The sequence below is a fragment of the Euleptes europaea genome, chromosome 6 (assembly GCF_029931775.1).
Source record: "Euleptes europaea isolate rEulEur1 chromosome 6, rEulEur1.hap1, whole genome shotgun sequence".
Lineage (NCBI taxonomy): Eukaryota > Metazoa > Chordata > Lepidosauria > Squamata > Sphaerodactylidae > Euleptes > Euleptes europaea.
The window spans coordinates 45,063,898-45,082,368 of record NC_079317.1 but is presented as its reverse complement, the minus strand read 5'-3'; the positions used below and the strand labels follow the sequence as shown (position 1 = coordinate 45,082,368).

General features: G+C 41.9%; 1 protein-coding gene across 2 annotated transcripts in view; it reads right to left on the bottom strand.

The window, feature by feature from the left end:
- Positions 1–302: 302 nt before the first annotated feature.
- The window catches only part of STXBP6 (syntaxin binding protein 6), a 97,598-nt gene continuing 79,429 nt past the window's right edge, over positions 303–18,471 (bottom strand). For both annotated transcript variants that reach the window (XM_056851133.1, XM_056851134.1), the window contains 2 exons: positions 4,128–4,285; positions 303–733 (listed from right to left, as the gene is read on the bottom strand). In XM_056851133.1, the coding sequence (XP_056707111.1) occupies positions 710–733; positions 4,128–4,285 (182 nt within the window). In that variant the 3' untranslated portion in view covers positions 303–709. The remainder of the gene's footprint in view (positions 734–4,127; positions 4,286–18,471) is intronic.

Genomic DNA, 18,471 nt, shown 5'->3' with positions numbered 1-18,471 from the left:
TTCTACTTTTATTTTATTTTACACTCAACTACTACATTCCAGATTAAGGAAAGGCATTTAAGAGAGGCATTTAACCATCAGTCTTAGGTCCTAACATCTCGGGTGCATTCCTGATGTTACTGCGTGTCCAAAAATAAATAAATCCAGACAGTAAAAAAGAAATAGTTTCCCAAGTGTTGTGTTGACATCTCAAATTGAGATTTGCATTTCGGATGGCACGTGAAAAATATGCTTACTAAAAATGGAAGAAATTAGAAGTCAGACCCTTTTTTATGGCAACCCATTTTGCTTTCCTCAACATCTGAAGGCATGAGTCATATAACTCCAAAAATTGTGCTACGAGACAATTATGTAACAAGTACTCAGGTTTTATTTTCATTTGTTAATTTCTCTTGTAGCTAATTTTATTCCTTCCTGCTTAATACTGAAAACAGTGGGATGCTGCAGATTATCAGAGTTCTCTATGTCCTTTGGTCCAATTGCCATGTTAACAATACCTCTTATTTTAAATAAAATAAAAAGTTTGACAATATTGCAGAATTGCTTAGCAATAGAAAATGTAGGAATGTAACTTATTTCCTACATTCAATTATAATAGTTGGGCTTCGTTGGACTGTAGGAAAAAGCAGAAATGAGGCTGTTTCTCCAATAAAAAGTGATGAACCTAGCTTTTGAGTGCCTCTATGGATGGCATCTGTATTAGGCATCTTCAACACTTGTGCTTCATAGCAAGCTGGGGGGAAAAGAACAGTGATATGTCAAGACACTTACTTACAATTATAACCTTGATCAAAAACTACAGGTAGAATAGCGTGTTTATAAGGGTGAAATCTGAACACACATCGTGTTGCTGATCAAGTCTACACGACTCACTGCATTAAGAGACTCTCCCATCTATATCAAATGAAGGAGTCCACTTGCTTTCACATTCTATGAATGAATGTCAGTTAAAATGTACACTAGGATAAATTTTATTAGTCTGTAAGATATCACTGGACTCCTAATTTATTCTGCTGCTACAGACTAACGTGGCTACCCATCTGGAATTAGTACTGAAGCTCAACCAGAATCAATAAAGATAGCTTCAAAGAGTAGCCATGTTGGTCTGCAGAACTGCTAGATTCAAGTCCAGTAGCACCTTAGAGACCAACAAGATTGTTGGGTTATAAGCTTTCCAAAAGCTTTGACTCTCAAAAGCTTATACCCCGAAAATCTTGTTGGTCTCTAAGATGCTACTGGACTCAATATAGCAGAATCAATAAAGTAATTCTTCAGAATTTCTTCCACTCAACAATATCACAGTATGAAGTCTGAAAACAATGGATGGGATCCAAAAGTGCCCTCCTGTTGTAGAAGTGCACGTTTGGATATAATAAAATAATAGTTCTAATTTTTAAGTACTGACAAATTATAAAGATGAAAAAAGAAGTTGGCATTGGTGATTTGGTTGATTCAATTTCCCGATTCAGTTTTGCTGTATGTTCAATTTTTTAAGACTGTGAACATGCCTAAATTACATTTGGACCATATGTTACCCCTTCAGATTACAGAACCTGAGAGCTGGTGAGTTGAAGAGGTATCTGACTACGTCTGTGGAGAACAGGGTATCATGAAGCTCACTGGTGACATTAGATTGCTTGTTATCTCTCAGACTAAACTAACTCATAGGATCATTATGAGGACAGAACAAAAGAGATCCATTTACACTGTTCTCAGCTCCCAGGAGGTAGAGCAGGATACAAATGTGATTGATAGCTAGCTAGCTAGCAAGCAACAACCCCTCCACAGTATATCTTCCTCCTGTTCTCAGACATTTTTTTGAGCATGGGGGAAGACAGTGAGCAAACAGCTGCATCTTCCAATTTCTGCTCTCATTTACATTGGCAAGTTATCATCATCTGGCTATTTTAGGACACAAGGCAAAGCTTATTTTTGAGAGGTGGCAGCAAGTGTCTCTCACCATGTCTCCTCAACTTTCATACATAAATTAACTTGGCATCTGGCCAAAACACTTTAGCTGCAATATCAGTCTAAATTTTATAGCATTTGAACCATTTTCTTTGAAGAGACACTTCTGACTGGACTATGAAAGTCACCTTAAATAAAAAAAACATGGAAGTACAAATATCTATTTGCTATTTTTTAAGTTAATGGACAGCATCACTAGGATTTATTTTACACTTTAGGCTTTTCACAGATTAATATTTTATTTACAGTATATAAAGTGGCAACATGTAAAAATAATTGACTTCTGCAATGCTGACGGTTCTCTGTGAAGTCACTTCAAAGTATTCAAAATGTGAACATGAGAATAATTACTTTGCTTTGCCACACAAAAGAGTACCACAATCCAGTTCTTTCAGGAAAAAACACAAATGTGAGGTATATAAATAGAGTTTAAAAAAATAAACTAGTTAAAGGATTTTTGCCTGTCAACAATTAATATTCCTTTGTTTTACATTAATAAGGGAATTGTACACAAAACATACTGTTACAGTTAGGGTCGTGCAAAAAAATTTTCAGGTTCGGGTTTACTGGGCCCGATTTTTTTCCAGTAAGCCCGAAATAACCTGAGTACCCATACAGGGTATTTCGGCTTTATTTCTGGGTTTGCTGGCGAAAAAAATCAGGTCCATTATATATGTGTTTTTTTTCAAAGCTCCTGTGGGGGCATTTTTGGAGTAGTCACTAAGGGACTCTCCTTAGACTGTCACTGAAGTTTGGTGAACTTTGGGAAAGGGGGTCCAATTTTATGGGCTCTCAAAGGGGTTGCCCCTATCCTCCAGGCATTTGTGAGCCGAGCTGTACATTGGTTTTCAGGTTCAGAAGTTCAGAATGACTCCCCTAGACTAGTCTGGTCAGACCAAGTTGGCTCTGATTACATGACCCCTACCTCAAAAGTTGAGGCCCTAACAAAACCAGTCACTGATAGAAAAATGGGAGAAAGCACAGAGCTGAGCATCTGAGCGAAGGCAAATAGCCGAAACCTGAAGAAGCCGAATATCTATTTAGCTTTTTCATGAATTGCCTATTTGGCTTCGGGCAGATTCCCAGGTTTTGGTATTTGGTCGAGCTGAAACCCAAATATTGCCAAAACGGCTAATTTTAGGTTTATTTTTGGTTTGGATATATTGATATGCACAACCCTAGTTAGAGTCTGAGTGGGAGCCTCTGGAAGTCTTATGGATCCAATTCCCTCAACAAAAGGGGTCAAACAGGGTTATCTATTGGCTCCTTTTCTTTTTAATTTTTGTATAAATGTTTGTTCAAAAAATCAATGCTTTACAACATTCCCCCCGCATTTTGCCCCACTGAGAACAGCAAGGCTGCTCCAGCGAAAAAGCCGGTGCAGCAATGCTGTTCTTTCCGCTGGTGTGCTGGGCCGAAAGGGGACAGGAAGCTGCCTACTAGCAGCTCCGCCCCCCAGCACGCCCCGGGAACACACCCTGGGATACTGGCATGGGGCTTTGCACTGGTGGGATGCCGGTGGAAGGCTCAGCCGGATATGCACAGTGGTGTTTGGTAGAATGTTTTCAATGATTTGCCACAAGTAATAAAGAATAGCTTAAGTTAAATAATGAATAGTGCTTAATTTTTTGTGGTGGTATTACATCTTGTAACTGGGACACTGCTTACAAAGTATACATTTGATTAATGCTGCATTTATTCTTCTAAAAGTATACACATGACTGAAGACGGGGGAAAAGTACTCATGTTATTTGGCTTCAAACAGAGGTCCCATGAAAGAAATATTAGGGTCTTAAAATCATTTCAAGCAGAGCAACTATGATGCCCCAAAAGATTTGTCACGTGTCCCGAGTGTCTGCAGGATCCTGTATTACATCAAGCAGCAGAACCTCACCGGCTGATCACAATGCCCAAGGAAATAAATCTAATGCATATTTTTCCAGCTTTTTATTCAATGCTACCTTGCCAATATAGCCCTTGTTAATGTGTGGCCACTTATATTAGAGGAATCATAACAAGATCAAAATCAGTTCATGAATATAATGTTTTATACTAGCACTATAAGTATTCTAGCAATCTGCTTTTTATAGATTATCTTAATTAAGAATGGCACTCGACATTTCTCTTTAAGTTGTAAAGATTTTTTTTTAATTTGGTACCTTGTGTGCAGTTTCTGCAAACTGCTGAGCACTGTTCTTCATATCCTCTGTTTTTTCTTCTGCTCGACCTAATCTTTCACCGCGCTCATTCAAAGCTTGACTCGCCTTCTGTACTGCACTGGTTACACTGTCTGCTGCTGTATGTAGTATGCTGTTTCCTGAAGAAATAGAGCACTGTTAGAAATCCAAAACATAACTTATGTAGTAGTTTTTGAGGGAAAAGCCAAGATGCTCCTATCCTATGTATCACAGCATGTTATAATTGGAACCCTCAAGAGTGGGAATGGCTGAATATCCTGTTACATTATTTTTTCATTGTTCTGCCATAGTTCCCTAACTTATAACAAATATTTATTTTGATTTCTACGCCATGTCTTCAGCGTCCCATTGAAGGCTGCTTACAATTAAAATAACCAATTAGCAATACAAAAACCAAAAGCCATTAAGACAAGCTCCCGGATATAAACAGAAAAAAAGCTATCCATAAAACAGACATTGGACCAGAAGCAAACTATAAGACAAACAAAACAGACAAACAAACAAACCCTCTTGGCTAACCCCTAAAAACCTTTTATGCCTTTCCCCTTATATCTTCGTGCAGGAAGAGCCTAGAGATTCACTTTAAAAATAAATAAATGAGAGCGTGAAATTCAGGGAACCTACTAAATTTATCATTACAATGTTATAGCGATAAAAGCATGCACAAAAAATTAAAGGGGTGTGTATGCAGTGATATCCCTGATGGGTGCTGACCCACCCTTGAAAATCCTGATTATTTAAGGCACACGAGGGTAAAAAAATAACCTGACTCCACAACTGTGAAAATGCAGAGGAAGGGCAGATGTGAGAAGAACTGTGCCCAAACTGATTCAAATGCAAGTGGATCAACTGCCAACAAAACAACAACAAGAGTTAAGTCAAGCATGTGGAAATGCCCCAGGTCTATTTAAATAAATTTAAGGTCCCTGATACAGTATGAAGCAGACAAAACTAGGACTCTTTCATGGCAGTCCCAAAAAATTATGCTTAGCCCTGAAGCAAACAGCTAATCCCATGCTGTAAACATTCTAATATACACACAGAGATTTCCAAATAAATCCACAAGCTCAGACCAACTGTCATGGTTTTTCTCATTTATTTATTGTCTATTAAAGGCAACTCTTTCTTTGACTGCAAAGACAGGTACACCACAATTCTTGATCTCAATTCCCCCATTCCTCCAAATCCAACTTGGAAAAAATATATCAGGTCCCACTCATCAAGTTCTATCAGGTCCCACACATCAAGCAGGCCTTGTGGATATAGGCATGATCTTGAGGGATAGAGGGGCTATGGTTGGACCATTTTGCCCTGCATGGGCGGCGAGCAGATTTATGCTCACCCGCAGAGATTCATGGATCCAGTTGGTTTTCAGAATGCTCTGCAGGATCCGATTACCCCCCCCCCCGCCCCCATGCAGTTCCTTAGATGCGCTGACGGACAACTGGCATCATTGTCTTGCTGAAGCCATCAACAGGATCGTTCCTCGACATCCTCTCATCCCCGTTCCAAGTTAGCCCCTTTGTATACCATAGGACTAAAAGAGAAAAAATGGGAGCTAAGATGACTCGAGAAAGTTTGGTGACAGACTTGCAAGAGCATCTTATTGAATAGCTATGAGATCCTATGAAGTGGCAGTGAAGGCTGTGAAGAAAGTCTAATATGCAGCCTCCATTGCATCTGCTAGCTCTCAACCAGCACACTTATTTAGGGTAAGTAGGTCTCTCACATCCCTTTCAGGGGACTACCAAAATAGTAGTGATTCGGTTTTTAGCTGTGAGGCCTTTGTGAGCTATTTTGCAGACAAAATATTGTCGCTCCACCACAACCTCCCACCAATTTTGATACAGTAAGTGAACTGGAGGCCCCTGGTCCTATTTTGGACCAACTCAGTTGACTCTCTCAGATCAATGCGGACAGGATCTTTTCTGCTGTGAAACCAATCACCTGCTTTCCTTGACCTGTGCCTTTTCTGGCTGGTTAAAGCCAGATTTTGGGGGAGAGTGCAAGCTCCCCTGGAAGACATTATCAATTTATCCCTGATTTCAGGGGTCTTCCCGGGAAGGCTGAAGGAGGCGGTGTGAAGCTGCTCTTGAAGAAACCATCTCTAGATCCCTTTGTCTAGCCAACTACCACCCAGTATCTAATCCTTCATTTCCGGGTAAGGTAGTTGAGAGAACGGTGGCAGAACAGCTTCAGGCTTTCCTGGAGGACACACTAACCTTAGACTCATTTCAGTCCAGCTTCCGACCTGGCCATGGGATGGAGACTGTACTGGTCACCCTCCCAGATCATCTTCATAGACAACTGGATCAGGGCAACCAGGAAGTCTTCAGTTCCCTAGCCATGTTTGAGGGAAGCAAGAAAGGGGAGGGAGCGTGAGAGCTCAACAACTTCTGAGGCTTGTTCATTCATAAAATCTGAATGCAGCCTGGGCCTCACCAATATTTGCTTCCCGCCCTGTATCTGGACATGGAATAGCCACGCACCAGGAGTAGCTTCCGCCTAGCCATATGATATGCAGCAAGGGTTATAAACTCTTTAAGCAAGATGCTGGGTTACACAGAATGCTGTACTGGATCTTCAGCGATATGGCCCAGTGTCTTGTTTACTTCAGGCTGACCGGGTGTCAGTAAGACACTATTAGAAGCTTATACAAGGGTAAGCTGCAATTACTTTCTTTCAATAGGCAGAGAGACTGAACTCTTAAAATTCACGTATGCATTCTGTATTGATTCAAAACAAGTAGCGCAAGCATACTTTGTAGGGGTACTTTTAGTGGTAATAGTATGTTCTCTCCCCGCCCAAACATATTTCCCCCCCTAAACATATGAACAAACCTTGGCTTATAAAAGTTTCTCTGAATTTAAACCTGGATAGCTTTTTATTCCTTAGCTCAATCTAATTATCCAAAATAGCCCAGAGAATTACTGACAAGTGATGCCGTCATCTTTGCCATAAATGAGTTCACCATGAATTTACCATAATCAAAGGTAGCAAATCTACTGAGAAGCTCTATTTTGGAATTAGTTCATTAGGGTGGCAAACAACCCCATTTCCTTGTGAACTTGTGACCATAAGCAGCATTAGCAACTGAAGACAACTGACCTGCTCCCCCCACTGCAAAGGTGCAAATAAATCAAAGAATGGATTACAAAAACCAAGGGAATGGGTCAAACACAGCGCCTGAAAGTAGGATGACCTGCAGTTCTCTTTCCAAGGAGTAAGCCTCATTAAATAAAATGGGCCTTATTTCTCAGTCAACCTGCTTAGGACTGCACTCTCAGTCCCCAAGGTTTTGAATGACCACCCCCAGACTATAATGACAGTTCCTTGGGTTGGAATAAGTGCTTTTCTAGGGCTATTTTGGCCTCTTAGACAATCCCTAAAAGGGGCTACTCAGTTGCAAATTCCCTTTTATTCAGTGCCCTTACTCCCAGGAGGAAGGACTGCATCCTCATTGTACTTGTAGAGACCATATTAGACTCATTGTCATGTTTTTCCTGGTAGTTGTTCTCACATAAGCAGGCACAGAACTGCTGTCTGCAGCTTTTATTAGCACAGTTTATTAGTATTATGTGTAGAAAAGTACAAAATTGAGGTGGTATGACCAAGTGATTGGAGGGTTGGTGTGCTGGTTCCTTTTCTCAACCAAGGAAGATGGGTTTTGGGGGGGGGAGAAGCAGGATCTTTTCAGGGGTGTTTTGGCCTCCCAGCCCATCTTTAAGCAGGCCTACTCAGATGAAGGGACCCATTCTATTTTCAGAGACAAAATTAAGTCCATTCCCTTGTTCTTCCAAATTCATTCCTGGTTTTATGTGTAACTGTGCTACCTCTATGCTAAGCTCCTACACAAAACAGCTTAATTATAAGGAGTAAAATTATGCGGGCTGGCTATACTCATACTTCATTAATGAGAACAAAAGGTAGAATCTACTTTAAAACTAATTCATTTTGGAAGACATTCATTTTGAAAAATAAATTTAAACATGAGTTACAGAGAAAATAATTATATCTGTGCAGCAGATGTAAGAAACAACATGCATGCTTGAAAGCAAAGTGTATGTAAGTGCAGTTATGAACTCTGGGGAACAGCTTGCTGATTAGCTGATCTGATCAATAAATCAGTGACAAATCTGCACCTGGTGATTATGAAGTGATCCAAACTCACAGGAGTTCAAGCATACCTACTACTGACATCGCCATGTGGATTATTTATAGAACACCTTGCTCATCTGAACTAGTACTTGGCTGGAGAAAAGCAAATGACTCATTTCAACTATCTTAGTAGCAGAGTGCTCTCCAAGTAGTCAAAATCGGATAATCCATTAGTAACTCCAGCTACCTGTTCAGGAAATATGGTTACAGAAGAAAAAATTATGGTTATTTTTTTTTAAAAAAAAAAACTCAGCAGCTCAGCCAGTGAATCCTTTTAATTAATTTGGCAAACTGATTGCTTGAGACAGGGAGCAGAGCATGCTATCCATTGAAGAATCCCCAGGTCATCCTTTAGGTCCTTTGCTCCCATTCCTTCCATCCTCCTCCTTTTACAGTCTTGTGCTATTCTAGTGTTTGCCTGTAGGTGTCAGCAGCTCTGTTCTACAGGAACTTGCATGTTGGCTTTACTGAAAGAATATAAGTGCTAACAGGCACTTCTTCAAAGTGCATTTGAAAAGGGGTGGGGGAAATGAACCAGCCAGCATCAAATAAGGAAAATATATTAACTCTCAACCAAGACCTGATGCTGTCCTACATGGGTCCCAGTGATCTGGCAACAGTGGTTGAAGTAGCCTATTTTGGACAGAGATTATAACCGACAGAAGCTGTAAAACTGGCTAAATAAACAAACAACTCCCCCCCACAAGACAATGATCATACTTTCAGCATTGGGAAGAATACTTCTGAAAATAACATTTTCTCTGTTTATAGTTATTAATTTAAATATTTTGTATTGAGTTTTATTTGTACCATCATGACAAGATGGTAAGTATGGGAAGGGGCTGTGGATCAGTGCTAGAGCATCTGCTTGGCTTGCAGGTTCAAGGTTCCAGGGTCAAGTCCCCAGCATCTCCAGTTAGAGTATCTGGCAGTAGGTGATATGAAAGACCTCTGCCTGATACCCTGGAGAGCAGCTGCCAGTCTGAGTAGATAATACTGACTTCAATGGACCAAGGGTCTGATTCAGTATAAGGCGGCTTCCCATGTTCAGTAGATTCTGATAAACTACAGATCAGCGAAGAGAACACTGCTGCAGTGGTCTTCAGTACATGAAACTTTCATCATTTCCCATCATGTTTGAAGAAAAGGACAAGCTTAGGGCTTGTTGGCATGCATTATGTCAAGTCAGTAACCACTGAACTCCCCTCAGTCTTAAGATTTGTTCGCACAATCCAGAGGCCATTTCAAGGTTAACAAGAAGTTCTCCAAAGCAACAGAATCAGTTTTTAAAAATAAAGAGCTCTTGACTTGTTTTACAAATTTTAATGGGGGTGTTTCCAAGTCTGAAGATTGCCATATCAGAATAGATTATTTTTTTACTGAGACTACCCAAGGCATCTTCTTCTGCTCTGTGAGAGGGAAAACTTACCAGTGGTGCTGATGTTCTCCTAGTTACAATATCAGCTTACAGGATCCTATGGTATTCAAAAACACTATGTTGTATTCAAAGGTATTTTTCTGCTCATAGAAGGAATCTGTGAGTGGAAGGGCACTTTTACACCCCACCCATTGCTGGTGGTGAGTCACGGATGAAAATACTGGAAAAAGGAGACCCTTGCTTACCGTTTATACTTTCATAAGCATTTCTCCAAATTAACTGTAGTATCTTTCTATAACATAACTCTGGTTGCGCAGATCATGAGACTCCTTTGGAGAGAAGTAATGCAAAATAACTAAGTACACCAGTCTAACTTGCTGTCAGCCAGAATGGTCCAAATTCTGTATTTGTCCATGGCTTAAGAACTTAATGAAGATTCACAGTCTCCCTTGCTATAATGTTAAATGTAGCTGCAAAAATATTTCTTTCTAAAATGTGCAGAAGCAGCAGCTTTTGTGTGTATGTGCTTAAGAGTTAAAAATGGCTGCATGAATGTGCTCAGCTGGGAATAATTAAATGACAACTAGTAGCTGAAATGGAATCAGATACTGCAACAGCAGTGTTTCAGTTATGAGTTGGGCGAGATACATGGTTTGAACAGGCATATGGAGCAAAAGCAAGGAATATGCGAGACAGCACCAACAAGACTGAAAGCAGAAGCTTCTGCAGTGATCCATATTAATCCATATTAAGCATATTAATCCAAGAATTATCAATGTGTTATTAATTTCACAGTGACATTTCCAATAACCATATCTTCTTGATAAGCTGCAACACTGCAACTTTAATTTCAAACAAATGCTACATGGATTCATAAACATCAAAATTTTAAGCTCTGTTTTGTAGTATATTCCTCTGGCATGTTTTTCATGTGACGTGAAAACTATTCTAAACTTGAAAGTCTAGAGAGCCTCTGTGGTGTAGTGGTTAAAAGTATCCACGGCAGGATTACCCAGGTTCAAACCCTGCTCACTATGAAACTTACTGGGTGACCTTGGGCAAGTCACACACTCTCAGCCTGACCTGCTTCACAGGATTGTTGTGAGGATAAAATGGAGAAACAGCAAACCATGTGCACTGCCCTGAGCTCCTTTGAGGAAGGTCGGGCTAAAACGTACTAAAGGAGAATAAAGTTCACCATGGTGAAAGCATGCTGAAATGTTTTCTTGACTATCAGCAGCAATGGTTTAAAAACAATCTTGGTCTTTTATTTAAAGATTAATCCATGCTTGAGTCCACATAAACCCACACATTCTCTGATAACTAACGTGCTCCAAGCAGATGTTCCTTGATTAATGCCAAGGGTTGCTCAGTAGCATGTAGAAAACCTTGCTCCTGGCTGAAGAAAACAGTTACTACAGGAGTGTGTAGTTTGCCACTATCAATTCAAAAACCACAAAACTTCCTTTAGGAGTTGATTACCACAACCCGTAATTCTTGGACATATCGCCCAAGAAAGATGCCTCAGCCATGACTGCTGTTGCAATGGTTACAATTTAAGAGACAGTTTATTGTCGAAGGCTTTCACGGTCAGAGTTTATCGGTACTTGTAGGCTATCCGGACTGTGTGACCGTGGTCTTGGTATTTTCTTTCCTGACGTTTCGCCAGCAGCTGTGGCAGGCATCTTCAGAGGAGTAACACTGAAGGACAGTGTCTCTCAGTGTTACTCCTCTGAAGATGCCTGCCACAGCTGCTGGCGAAACGTCAGGAAAGAAAATACCAAGACCACGGTCACACAGCCCGGATAGCCTACAAGAATCGATAAGAGACAGTTTGTTTAGATAAGCATTTTTGTCAAGTGTTTTACAACAGGCACAACAACCATGTTAAAAATGGTGAGTTAGAGATTACAGTGAGGGAAAAAAGTATTTGATCCCCTGCTAAATTTGCCCATTTGCCCTCTGACGAAGAAATGACCAGTCCATAATTTTAATGATAGGTTTATTGTAGCTGTGAGAGACAGAACAACAACAGGAAAACCCCCAGAAACCCAGAAGACAAAAGTCAGAGATTGATGTGTATTATAATGAGTGAAATAAGTATTTGATCCCCTATCAACCAGCCAGATTAGGGTTAGGGTTCTGCTGTTGACAGAAGCAATCAATCCATCAGATTCCCAACTAGCCACCATGACCAAGACCAAAGAGCTGTCCAAGGATGTCAGGGATAAGATTGTAGACCTGCACAAGGCTGGACTGGGCTACAAGACTATTGCCAAGCAGCTTGGTGAGAAGGTGACACCAAGGTGACACCTAACCCTAACTGTCAACCTCCCTCGCTCTGGGGCTCCATGCAAGATCTCATCTTGTGGAGTTGCAATGATCATGAGAACGGTGATGAAGCAGCCCAGAACTACACGGAGGGAACTTGTCAATGATCTCAGGGCAGCTGGGACCATAGTCACCATGAAAACAATTGGTAACACACCACGCCGTGAAGGACTGAGATCTTGCAGAGCCCGCAAGGTCCTCTTGCTCAAGACAGCAATGTACAGGCCCGTCTGCAGTTTGCCAATGCACATCTGAATGACCCAGAGGAGAACTGGGTGAAAGTGTTGTGGTCAGATGAGACCAAAATCGAGCTCTTTGGCATCAACTCAACTCGCCGTGTTTGGAGGAGGAGGAATGCTGCCTACGACTCCAAGAACACCATACCCACCGTCAAACATGGAGGGGGACATATTATGCTTTGGGGGTGTTTTTCTGCTAAGGGGACAGGACACCTTCACTGTGTTGAAGGGACGATGGACGGGACCATGTATCGTCAAATCTTGGGTGAGCACCTCCTTCCCTCAGCCAGGGCATTGAAAAGGGGTCGAGGATGGGTATTCCAGCATGACAATGACCCAAAACACACGGCCAAGGCAACAAAGGAGTGGCTCAAGAAGAAGCACATTAAGGTCCTGGAGTGGCCTAGCCAGTCTCCAGACCTTAATCCCATCGAAAATCTGTGGAGGGAGCTGAAGGTTCGAGTAGCTACACATCAGCCTCAAAATCTTACTGACTTGGAGAGGATCTGCAAAGAGGAGTGGGACAAAATACCTCCTGAGATGTGTGCAAACCTGGTGGCCACCTACAAGAGATGTCTGACCTCTGTAATTGCCAACAAGGGTTTTGCCACCAAGTCCTAAGTCATCTTTTGCAAAGTAATCAAATACTTATTTCACTCATTATAATGCACATCAATCTCTGACTTTTGTCTTCTGGGTTTTTGGGGGTTTTCCTGTTGTTATTCTGTCTCTCACAGCTACAATAGACCTACCATTAAAATTATGGACTGGTCATTTCTTCGTCAGAGGGCAAACGGGCAAATTCAGCAGGGGATCAAATATTTTTTCCCCTCACTGTAAAATGGTGACTTTTGCAAACCTGCTTACTAAGTTAAAGAATGCACTGGGATGGTTTCCAGAATTGTATCCATTAAGTCTCATAGGCTCATCAAATGACCAGTCTCATCTCTCCATCTGAATTTCAAAACAATATAGCTGATGTGCACATCGTGTGAGGATGCCTTCTAGAATATACACTTCTAAAAAGTTATCTGGAGCACTGTACTGGACACTTTTTGTAATCTAATGGGTCTTACAAATGCCAGGCTTTTACTCACTATAATAAAAACACAGCTTTTGTTTTAAATTAGAAGGAAATGAAACTGTTAAGGCTAAAAGTAATTTATAATAGCTATGACCTCACAATATAAAAAGAACATGAAATCCTGAATTTCTGTTGGCACCTATTTCAACTAAGTCAATTAATACTTAATGATTCACTGGTGGGATTAGAAAAAACATTATGGAGGAAAAGAAAGATCCTGATCACATTGTGAGGCCTTTAAAAATAATAATCACACAATAGGCTCATGTCAACCTTCTGAAATAAAAGCTATTTTCAGCATCTCACATGGCTTTCTCTGTCAGAATCCCAATTTGCAAAAGCAGTTTTCGGTAGATAGTTAGCATGCAGAAGTAAATTGGCGTCTAGTTTTACTGTTCTTCCAGATTTCTTATTGGCCTTGAGAAGCGTACGTGTTAGCCTCAACCTTCCAGTCACAGTTCTCTCACATCATACACCACCTTTTAACAATAAGGAAGGGAGCCATTGCTGGGCACATAATAGCTGTTTTGCTAGCTCTGACCCCATCACAATTATGTTTATCCAGGACATCCTGGAGGGCAACTTGAATAACAAAGAATAACTGTTGTTTTTTTAGCTTTGATATTGTCTTCATTCAAATCCTCCTGACAAATCCAGTTCTGTTCTACATTCTGTATCGGTTTCTTCAAAGCATGTAGCATAGTATAATAAACATTGGGGGTTTTTGTTGCTTTTTTACAATGTATACAATTCACACAATGTACAAACATTTGTTTGTGATGGGCACAAACCTGACTTGTTGTTGTACTTGTGTAAAGCGCATGATTATAAGCTTCCTGGTTAGGGAAGCCTTAAGCTCCAATTTGCCATAACATCCAGTGCTTCAGGAAGCTTTGATCATGTTCTGTGTGTGAGGGGAAGAGGGAGTCAACAAACCAAGTTCATGCCCATCACATTTGAAATCTACTGAACGGGTTCAGAGAATCAATAAATGCAAACACCCCCAACAACCAATATAAAGCTTCCTATCACACTACCATTCCCATCTCACCAGTCCCTTTCACTGCTTTATGATTCACAGCAACTAGCCACAGTACCATCACTTTCAAATCTTCCTGATAATATCCTGTGATAATATCCTTCCTGATAATATCCCTGCTATATTAAAAGGTATTTTTGCTGCTGATATCTTTTAAAAGAATAATGAAAATATATAGTACTATCTACAGCATTTCAGTTTCTCTTTGGTAAGACACTGGCGAAAAGTGGGGATCTCATATCTTTGGAGACCAGGAGCCAGTGAACTAAGAGTAAACTGCATCCAGCAGAATACAGCCAGCATAGATGTATCAGCCCTAATATTTTGTCTTCTAGGCTTGAATGACCGATTCAATTAGGCTTCTGCAGGTGCCAGCCTACAAATGGGCAAAATCAACAACTGCCCGTACATGTGCTTTCTCTGTGGCCCCTACCTCGTGGAACAATTTGCCCAAGGAGGTCAGGAAAGCTCCCACTCTCCTGACTTTCCAAAACTATGCAAAACTGAACAATTCAAGAGGGCTTTTCTGAGCAAGTAATAGGGTTGCACAGTACAAAATTGTTTTACAAACCTGCTTGGATAAATTATTGAGGGTCTGTAGTCTATATTGCTCTGCTTACTCTAAGTAGGATCCTATTTATGTAATTTCTGTACCACTTAATGTGTCATGTGAATACTTATGGCTATACTTCAGTTCTTTCTGGTGGTTCCAGATTTCTAAAATCCTAATGCATTGGTAACTGAATGTCTCGTTTTGTCGATTGTACTGACTCACTATGTATAATACACCTTGAGTCCCTGTGAGAAAGGAGGACTATAAATAATGTTAAATAAATAAATAAATAAATAAACAAGCAAGCAAACATATCTAAGCAACACATTTTATGGTAAATTACAAGATATTGGAGCAGATACATCAAATATTTTGACAGCCGCACAAAGATTTCTGTTACATGAAACAACAATGTGCACACATACACTCACACACTTTACTGACATTAGTAATACTGGAACAAATATGGAGATATTTTTGCATGACAGAAGCACTACATAAATGGAAGTGACTATTGTTCAGCAGCCATTCTAATTTAGCTCTTAAGAAACACTGCAAACAAATCAATGCTTGCTAAATGGGAAAGAACAAAATCAGTAGGGAAAAGATTTTCATTCTCAGGCTTCTAAATGAATATCTGGAAGAAGTGGTACACCAACTAGAAGTAGGGCTGTCGATTCGGTTCATCCCGAACAACAACAAAAAGGCCGAATTTCCCGATTCAGCAATTTTTAGTTCGGATGGAACCGAACTCAAAAAAGGCGGGAAAACGGGGAGCCGAATTCAGCGAGTTCGGGGTGTTCGGAGAATAAATTTGGCAAATTCGGGGTTCAGCGCAGCAGAATAACCGTCAGTTAGTAAGTAGCATTCTCCCGCGGCCAATGGGTGGCCAAGCTGGATCTTCTTCTGGCCAATCAGTTGTGAGTGAGTGCATGAGCCCAGCTGCTGCATGGCCCGGGGAGAGAAAGAGAGTATCTGTTTGTGTGTGAGAGAGATCCCCCTTGGGGTATGTGTGTGCGCACATTCGAGCCATTTCGTGGCTGCAGGGGGTGCATTTTTTGGGGTAGAGCCCCCAAACTTTCAGCATAGCTTCAGAGGACCCTTCTTGCAAGAACCCCCAAGTTTAGTAAAGATTGGATCAGGGTGGGTTGAAATATGGGGCTGGGAAGGGGTTCCCCCACCCTTAATGTGCATCTCTGACAATGGGGGGTTGCAATTAGAAGCTTGCCTCCTGCGCCCAAAGCTCCCAGCCCCGACAAACAGCTGAGCTGCGGGGAGCAAGGGCAGGGCAGGTGCGAAGAAGATGGAACAGAAGACATCCACAGTAAGACCCATTTTGAGGCTTTTCTCTATAATTTTTTCGTGTGTGTGTGTGTGTGTGTGTGGGGAGGGAGCAGTTTCTGTGGGTGGGTGGGAAGCCAAAGGGGGCTTTCACCCGTTCTGCCTGAGGTGTGTGTGCCCCCTTGAGTCTCTCTCTCCCTGGTTTGAGGTGGGGGGGGCTTCAGTTGTGTGTCCTCAGGTTTTCCCTCATTCATAAGATCGGTTAGGTCTATTTTGATGCTTGCTCAAAACTGGTTTTCAAATTGTGACTTAAAGAATGCATTTGCCTGGTCCTGAGTCCGATGCAAAAGGGGAAATTCCACCCCCTCCTGCTCCTTATGCTTAGCTAGCGTGCCTCTGTCCCTTTCCATGGTTTGCAAACTCCCAGACGTCACGTTTTGCTTTGCATGGTTTGCATGGTTGCAAACGTGTTGCTTGGCATGGTTTGCAAACTTCTTCGCACCTTCCCCGCCCTTGCTCCCCCCAGCTCAGCTGTTTGTCGGGGCTGGGAGCTTCTGGAGTGAGCGGCAAGCTCTGCTAATTGCAAACCCCCATTGTCAGAGATGCACATTAAGGAGGGGGGACCCCTTTTGGAGCCCAAATCTCAGCCCCCCCGACCCAATCTCCGCAAAACGTGGGGGTTCTTGCAAGAAGGGTCCCCTCAAGCTACGCTGAAAGTTTGAACCTCTACCCCCAAAAATCCCCCCCCCAGAGCCGCGGAAAGGCGCTATTGTGTTTCTAATGGCTTTATTCGGCCGAATTTTTCCCCGAACTCATGCCGAATTGCATGGACCCGAAGCTGGGGAGTTAGGACTTCGGCATTTCCTGAATAAAAACGGGCCAAATTTTGCCGAATTTTTTTTCAACAGCCCTAACTAGAAGTAGAGCAACTGTCCTATGGGGAGCGGTTAAGACACTTAGGGCTGTTTAGCTTGGAAAGAAGGCGGCTGAGGGGAGACATGATAGAGGTCTATAAAATTATGCATGGTTTGGAGAGAGTGGACAGGGAGAGGTTTTTCTCCCTCTCCCATAATACAAGAACACGGGGTCATCTGCTAAAGCTGGAGGGTGAGAGATTCAAAACAGATAAAAGGAAGTATTTTTTCACACAACACATAGTTAAATTGTGGAACTCCCTGCCCCAGGATGTGGTGATGGCTGCCACCTTGGAGGGCTTTAAGAGGGGAATGGACATATTCATGGAGGAGAGGGGTGTTCATGGCTGTTAGAATGGATATTAGTCATGCTGCATACCTATTTTCTCTAGTATCAGAGGAGCATGCCTATTATTTTGAGTGTGGTGGAACACAGGCAGGATGGTGCTGCTGCACTCGTCTTGTTAGTGGCTTCCTAGAGGCACCTGGTTGGCCACTGTGTGAACAGACTGCTGGACTTGATGGGCCTTGGTCTGATCCAGCAGGGCCTTTCTTAAGTAGAACACCTATGCACTGACTAAAGAATGGCAGATCAAACCCAGGAAATAAGAGATTATACAGGAAACATTTCTGCCAAGGTAAACTACAGCTTGCATCAAGAGGGAGTGGGGATAACAACACAGAATCGCCCCAGTACCCCAAATAAAGAATCAAGATAACTTCCTGGGTTTAAGTAGTTTATTTAAGTCAGCTCATCTGAGTTATCAACTAAATTATGCTCATACTTTGAGGGCAGACTGCACTAGGCAGCCTATCCAATGACTGCCTCTTTTGGAAAATCCACTCTGGCTCTAAACTTGGCCAGAAACTACCGCTGGCTTTCTTTACCCTAGCCCGCACTTAAAGCACTGAGAGCCCAGTCCCAGCCCCCTACCCTGGTGCACCAGAAAGCTGCTACAAGGTTTGAAGAGCTGTTGCTCAGCATGAAAGGGCCGCTCCTTCACAAGCGCCCAGCCTGCCAGAAAGCCAATGAGGGTCTGATCAGGACGCACCCTCTATCTTGCCCGATGTCTCAGAGTGCTCGCCACTTATCCCTGCCTAACCCAAGCAACTTGTCCGATCCCTGCTAAACGAGTTATGGCCTAAACTGTCCAGGCCTAATTATTATCATCACTACTCATACCTTATCATTATAATTAACACCAACCTTAACAGCATGAAGCAGGCGAAAAAAGTCTCTGTCCCCCTTTGCCAATAAGGGAAAAGCCCCCAGAATTCCTGCTTGGCCCCAAATGGTGACTGGCTAATGCCATGATATTCTAGGGTGG